The sequence below is a fragment of the Meleagris gallopavo genome, chromosome 6, assembly GCF_000146605.3.
Source record: "Meleagris gallopavo isolate NT-WF06-2002-E0010 breed Aviagen turkey brand Nicholas breeding stock chromosome 6, Turkey_5.1, whole genome shotgun sequence".
In the NCBI taxonomy this organism is placed as follows: domain Eukaryota; kingdom Metazoa; phylum Chordata; class Aves; order Galliformes; family Phasianidae; genus Meleagris; species Meleagris gallopavo.
The window spans coordinates 29,692,263-29,699,755 of record NC_015016.2 but is presented as its reverse complement, the minus strand read 5'-3'; the positions used below and the strand labels follow the sequence as shown (position 1 = coordinate 29,699,755).

Here is a 7,493-nt window from a genome sequence, read left to right as displayed (position 1 = left end):
TTTTGCACTTTACAGTGTAAGCCAGGGAGTTTTTTCAGAATTTTCTTGTGACAGCATCCCTCTCAGACTTTTGCACTGATGTTTTATGTCTTGTCTTTGCAGCACATGATTGCAGACACTGTTCGGTCATTGAGACATTGCAGAAATAACCAGTTTGGTGAGTAGCCAGAATTTGTTACTTGTTTTGCCTTTTTACAGCGTTAACACTGGTTGTTGGCTATTGAATTACCTCGGTATTTTCCATGAATCTATGAGATGTCCGGGCTTCCAGATGCTGAAAGATGTTAGTCATTACCATGGCTTTTCACTTGGTTTCCGCCATCAGTATTTGTTTGGTTTTTTTTAATGAACATTTCATGCAGCGGCTGAAGTCTTGAAGACGCTAAGATCCTCTGGGTTTCATTGACTAGGTGGAAAGGAGTTGGCTATGTTTGTGCCCCTGACAGGGAAAATCTGCAAGTTGAGATATGCTTGTTTTGGATACTGGAGAACTTATGCAGAAAAGGCTTCTCTTTTCTGCTTTCCACCCTGTTAGACACCAGAGAATCTGACCCTAAGGATCCATGCCAGAAGACCCTAGCTTGCTTTGTTCTTTGCTAACAGAGCAAAAATCTTGTTTTTCTCCTCTTCAGCATTTCTCATTCTCTGCGGAGAGGTTAAACGCAGGAAGGGGACAAACACAGCACTGCTTGAGGAAGTGGTTATCGTTTTTAAGCCAGAAATACTAAACATTTAATGACTAAAACTAAGGCCACTAAAAACTCTTTTTCCAAAGAGCTTCAGAACTTTGCTGTAGCCTGAATGCAGGATTTTCATGGTTGGGGAAAAAGAACTTGAATCTTTTTTTTTTCAAGCTGTATTTTCAGCAGCTGTCAGCACAGAGCACAGACCCTGACAAAAAGAATATTAAAAATTTGTAACGTATTAATAATGTACCATGGAGAATGATAGGTACTATTAAGAGCTTTGCTGAACACTTTGTTCTATAAAATTACCATACGTATGCACAATCTTTATTAAACAAAGGTTGCTTACCATTATGGTTTTTGTACTGCTTTGATATATATTAAGAGAAAGGATGGGAAAGGGGGAAGGGCATACCTTTTCTGTTTTTATTCTGTTAAACCAGGTGCTGAAGGAAATAGTGATTAATCCAAACTGCACCTCTGTAAGTTAGAATGTCTCTTATTTGCCATTATAAAGTTATAGCGTTTATACCTTTAATGATGCAGGTTTTTTTGCAGCTTCTCTGCAAATCTTTCATTTTTTTTTTTAAGTGGTTTTGTAAATACTGCAACATAAATCTGAGGTTAATACCCAAGATTTATCATATAATCTGGTAGTTTGAAGTGCATGATTGTTATTTTATTTTACTGCAAACTTGATTTATTGTGAAGCTGGCATTTAGGAAGCAGCTTTTACAGGCATTTTATTTTTTGTTATATTCATTTAGGCATGAAATGAATTCACTGAATATTTATTGAGACTTTATGGACAGTTTCCCCTTCTAGTGGGCATATTTTGCTCTCAGGATTGTGAATCTTTCTACTGCATCAACTCCCAGATTGGCCTGAGAGTGGCAGGCATCTTACTGTAGGAAAAAAAAAAAATCAAACAAAAGCAAGCAAGGCACATTATTATTGCTTATGAACTGTATCAAGTGTATTAAGCGTGCAGGCCAAACTGTTTCTGGATTAGAAGCTGATTAGGTTCCAAGCAAGACTGAAATGCCTTTTTAATGGAAATAATATTTTATTTTTACATACTAAACCCTGAAAACAAATAATTGTGTTTCCAAAATCAAGCAAAGCAGCCTGAACAAATAACATAATTCAAGCTTTTGTGATTTCAGGTGTTAATGAGAAATACAAATGTTCCTTGGTGTGTGCAGCACAGCTGCTGCGAGCCTATTCCCCGAGAATAGAAAGGTCACTGATGTGTTCTGACACAGATTTATCACATTCTCATGTTCTCTCCCACATTTCTGAAGCCAGAGAGGTGCTTGGAAATAGCTCCTGAAAACAGCTGCCCAGAAGCACCATTAGCAGCTGTATGCAGAAGCTGCTGCTTTGACATCCAGTGTTACTTACACTGCCTCAAATAGTGCTTATTATAGTTAAGGAGGATGGTCGGTTCCTGGAAAGCTGTTGGTGTAGCTGGAGAGCGTGGAAAAAAGGATGATAATGAAACAAAAGAGAGGGAGGGAGTGTGTGGGTTAAGCTGATTGGTTCTGGGAGTCTTGAGCATTTTCTTCTTTAATTGATAGTAATACTAGATGGACTAGAGCAGAGCTCTTCTACCTTTGGCAGCCGGTCAGCAGTCAGCAGCAGAGGGTAATGCATCTCATCGTTTTGTTTGCCTGTCTCAGTGGGTCTCAGCAGACTTGGATGTAGCTCTTCGTGTTCCATTTCTGTTGGTCATCAGCGCTGCTGGAAGGTTTCACAGGCAGAGAGTTCCCTAGGCTAGTACCAGGCACAAAACTGTAGCAGAAAGTAACTGCTATTCAAGCCACCCTTCAAGTTGTAAGTTGCACAGCTAACTCCTTTTGCCTTTTAAGCACCCAAGAAAGAACAGCTGTCTTCTAACCCGCTGTGCAACCCTTGGCATGGTGGCACACTGGGGGCTTGGAGGTGCTGTGATGGCTCACAGAAATGAAAAGCAGACAAGGGTTGGCTTTCTGACCCATTCTCTTTCTCTGTTTTGTAGGCAATGAAGTTCCTTCGAAAGAACATCATGAACTGAAGCCATACATCCACCACCTGCATGTCATCGACAACCAGCAAGCTCTCTTCGAGCTTTCTCACAGGATAGAGCCGCGAGCGTGAGCGTACACAGCTTCGTATACCTTGTAACTGCAGCACTTTGAATTAAGTGAATGTTTATGCTAAGCATGTTGCTTCCCTATATGAGAACAGTTTACTGAGTTTTATCAGTAGCTCACACAACATGCACAGGAAAATCAGGCAGAGCAAGCAAAGGAGCTGCTCGCACAGCTGCAGGACAAGCTTGGTCACCCACTTGTCATCAAACGGAGCAGCATTCTTTGAGCTCAGGAGCTTGGTTTCTGTGAAAATATTGTTTGGTCCAGTGTAGCTTTCAGTGCAGATTCTGCCAGTATTAGAAAGAAAGGAAGTGTCGTGTCACAGCAGCAAAACATTTCCGCAAGCAACATGCAGCAAGGGGATTCTCAGTTCACCACAGTATGTACCTCGCTAATTCAAGGTTGCCAAAAATACTGTGCAATCTGTGCAGCTCCCCTGAGTCCACCAGAGCATCTTGTTTGAGATAAGTGCAGACAACCAGGAATGGAAACACAAAAAGGTAGTGCACCAGGTGAAACTCAAGAGCCTGTCATGATCTGGAGGTCAGAACTAAAGAGTTGATACTGTTCTGGCCCCTCAAGCATCTGCTTTATAGAATACACTACCAGAGCCAGTCCACTCTTGTTACAGTTCCTGTATTGTTTGTACACCAAAAAAACATTCATTTCTTCCTTTTCAGTTATCTCAGATTTAGTATCAGCTTCTGCAGACAATGTGCAATAAACTGTCATAGCAGGAGCTTTTTTTTACCAGTTTGGATTACAGCCTCTTTTGTATCTATTCCAAGGCAATGCCTAGGCTCACCCACGTTCCTAACTAACCTTCTGGAAATACTCTACTCCAGCAGGCAAGATGTCAACCTCACCTGCACACACTTCCAGTTTCTAAAGAGCAGCGGAGTACCCCTTGCAGGATACCAGGGAACCACCTGCATACACAGCAAGCTCTCAGTATTAGGGTCCTTTTCAATTTCACATAGCTAAGAGTAGTTCTGAGCACATACCAAGATGGCATTTCTAATGTCCTATCTATGACTGACCTAAGCCTAAGCACCACTATCACCACAGCTCTGGTTTTTAGTGTGAAGAAGTTACCCCAAAATAATCTGGTGTATGCCACAGGCAATAGGCAGCGTGCTACTCTGGCACTGGTTTGTACACAGACTTGTAGTAACAGTCCCTTTGCAAAGCAGGGAGTTGGATGCATTGCACTGCTTTTCCTTTCACTATTGCACGTGTTCCACACAAGAAAGACTTCCAAGAAGATGCTGCTTTACTGAAATGTGGGTCTACTGAAGTAGCACGCTCTTCATCATAGTTTTATCTCTGGTTTAAAGGGATTAAAGAACAGCTTTAATAGGTAGTCTGTGGGGGAATCTGTAGAATGCGTTCAGTTTTCCCATCTGTGAAATATTGTATAGATCTATTGTAAAGGAAACAGATGTTTCAGAAATGTATTTGCTTGTACTTTGTTATTATCAAATCCTATATGATTTTTTGTTTTTAGAAAAAAAATCTTCTTTTTACCCAGTGAAAAAAACAAAAAAAATAAACTCTTGCTGGCCATGGAGTAAAAATTTGCTATGTTCTTCTGTAGATGAGGCTGCAGATACTGTAAATAACTCTTTTGTGCAAACAGACCAAAACTGTTCAGATGAGGACGCTAGCTGCACTGGGCTCCCTTTGCAGTGTAAGAACACAAACCACGGGTTGTGTTTGCTTCTTGTTTTGTTGCAATTCTTCCTCTGGCTACAGCACTCCCTGAATCCCCACCCTGATGTATTACTTGTTTTTTTTTTTTGCTGGTTTTTGAGCTCCCCCTTGTGAAATCTCATTATGTGGCATTATTTTTAAGAGCTTGGACCTGACTGCATGCACTAGCTCATACAGTACTCTACTCCACAAATTGTTTTGTTGAAACATGTGAAAGAGGGAGCATAACAAAGTACCGTGGTTCACTGCATTCAGCTCTGTGATAGCTGCGATGGTTACTGCTGATGAAGCAGCAGCAGTGCCAGAGATAAACGAAGGAAATTAAAGAAGAGGGAAAGAAAAAAGAAAAAAAAAGATGACTGCTCAGGCATTGATTGGAAAGTGTGCTGAAGCCAACCTGAAGGCACCTCTCTGGCTGAATTAAGTGGCTGGGTAATGCTGCACCACTGGGCTACAGGCCAGCTTGGGTATTAGCTTTCTGCACACTGCAACTCTATACTGAATCGGGTGCTGTCAGCCCTTACAGCTGGCAGAAAACCAGTTTGAAGGCACACAGCCTGCACTAAGCACATTATCTGTGTTATAGCTAACTGGACTATTCTTTAAAACTTGATGAACTAATTTTCATATTTGAAATATTTGAATATGATGTTATGGTCTGGAAGCCCAACTTTGGTGCATCAATCTCACATTGAAAAGATGGATCTTCCAACTGTTACCTTAAAAGAAAGGCAAATAACGTAAATCTAGAGATAATCTGTAACAAATAGAGTCTTCCTTCAGCAACTGAAGTATCACAGAGCCGAGCTGCAGTCAGACAGGCACTTTGAAGGGTGGTCGGCGAATGAGAAATAAACCCTGTGAATGAGATGGGGGCCCCACAGTCTCTGCAGGGCCCAGCACAGGTAACACTGTGAGTTTTAAGTCATTCTTCCCTCTCCAATAGCACATTTGTATTACGTGGATAAAATTCAGGAATCTTCTGAGACACCTGTGGTTAGGTACTCAGCCTATTTGTATGAGTAGCTAGGAGGAATAATTAGACAAAACAAAGGAAAAAGCTTCCATGACACATTTAATTCTAGCTCCACCTGAGATAGAAGTTAACTCCATTTGCATGATACTGATTAAAAAAAAAGAAAAAAGAAAAAAAAGGAGGGTATTGAAAACAATAAGATGTGGCTGTAAACTGATACAGAAAGATGTAAATACTAAACATTTTAGCAGAGTAATATTTATTTGCATAGCCTATTTATTGTCATTGTATTACACCGTTAAGAAGTACTGGGATGAAGTCAGTGGGCTGAGGAAGAACACCTGCTTGTTACATTCTCTCTGAGTGCCATAATGCTGTCAGCTTGCATTAAGAGTAATAAAATAGAAAATCCCAAACCAAGGTGTTTACCTAACTTCTCAGGGACTACAGCTAGTAGTTATCCACCGCTATGAGACTCAGTATGTATGAAATAATCTGATTTACCAGAATCAACGTCGCCAATGTTTTCCTTTTCATCTTACATGCTTGTCTGCCTCTGTACATATTAATTGTATTGTGTATTTATGAGAGCTAGTAAGCAATAATTTATATGTCAAAATGGCCAAGCAATACAAGGTTAAAACTTGTAGAAGCAACTGTTACGTTTATCTTGCATTTTCCAGTGTTTTTTAATATTGCTTTTCAAAATATAAAGACTACCTTAACGAAGCTGGGCTCTGTGCCTTCCTGCCTTTCGCTCACCCTTATTGTTCATCACTGGTGTATTTCGTACTCACACTTTCAGTCATGCAGTCCTGAAACCCCTCATAGCATTTGCAAGGGGAATGCAGCATGTGTCAGAAGTCTGACCCCACTCAAAGCACTGCTCCAATGGGTGAGACTTGCTAATGCTGATATATTCCAGGTAGTTTCAGAAGCAGATGATGTTAATGGGGTCTCAGCTGTGCCTTATCATCACTGCACTGAGCGGGGCCTGGAGCTACTGTGAGAAGTCCCTGTGGGAGAAGGAGGAGTAAACCTGTCTTCCAATCCCCCTGAGTCTGCTTATCAGCACTCGATCCTCTTAGTGAGGACAGTAAGTGCTTTCCCCTTGCTTCAGTTGTCCTTACTGGTGCTGCTGCATTTTCTCTTGCTTTCTCTCAGCTGTCTGCAGCAGGGAGGATGAATTTTAACTGGAATAATTAAGGCAACGCAAGCTCAGAATGTTGATTCAGCTCTATAATGTTATCTAAAGATGCTTTATGGCCAGACATCCTTTTCCAGGCCCAGCTGTGCTGAAGACTTTGTGCTCCCAGCTGTTGATCGCAGTCCCTCCCACGAGATCATTTCTCCCCACAGATCATCTCAGGAGGCCTAGGGAGTGTTTCCTAACCTCCTGCAGTTACTTCAAGCCTTGTGTAGCTGCATGCAAACGGGTAACTTTGCACAAAAAGGCTCTTCCATCCCATTAGAACCATGGAAACGTGTAGGACTGAGAATGGGTGCTTACAGCTGTGGGAAGGCACAAGGAAGCGAGCGGGGAATTTGCTGGGGCACTGCAGAGCCCCAGTGTGCAAAGCAGGGCTGACTTCCACAGAGGTAATTGCTCTGTCCTATGCAGAAGTGTTTCCCTCTTCTCCGTATAAGAGAAGAGCTCAGCCTGAGAAAATCCTCCTCAATATTTGCTGTTCCATATCAGCAGGTTTTTCTGCCACGCTGGGCACCTGCCCTGGGTCATGCTCTCTTCTGCCACTGGGAGGGCGGCTGAGTACATGCAAAGCCAAGCCCAAGAAAGCAGGAGGAACAAGCCAGGGGGCGTCATCTTGAAAGCCTTGGCTAGCAGATCTGAAGGGTGCTGCTGACCCTTTCCAAGTCCCACTTCCCCAGTGGGAATCCTCAGGGTAAAGGCAATCCTTGTCCTTGCCTCCCCACTTTAAAAACAAAAACAAACAACAAAACCCACAGCAACAAAAACAAAACAAA

The 7,493-nt window shown here is 42.0% G+C and overlaps 1 protein-coding gene across 1 annotated transcript in view; it reads left to right on the top strand.

Annotated features, from left to right (window-relative positions):
* The window catches only part of RAPGEF5 (Rap guanine nucleotide exchange factor 5), a 145,398-nt gene extending 139,159 nt beyond the window's left edge, over nt 1-6,239 (top strand). The window contains exons 24-25 of the mRNA XM_031554045.1: nt 103-157; nt 2,707-6,239. Coding sequence (XP_031409905.1) covers nt 103-157; nt 2,707-2,825 — 174 coding nt within the window. The 3' untranslated portion in view covers nt 2,826-6,239. The remainder of the gene's footprint in view (nt 1-102; nt 158-2,706) is intronic.
* Nucleotides 6,240-7,493: the final 1,254 nt, after the last annotated feature.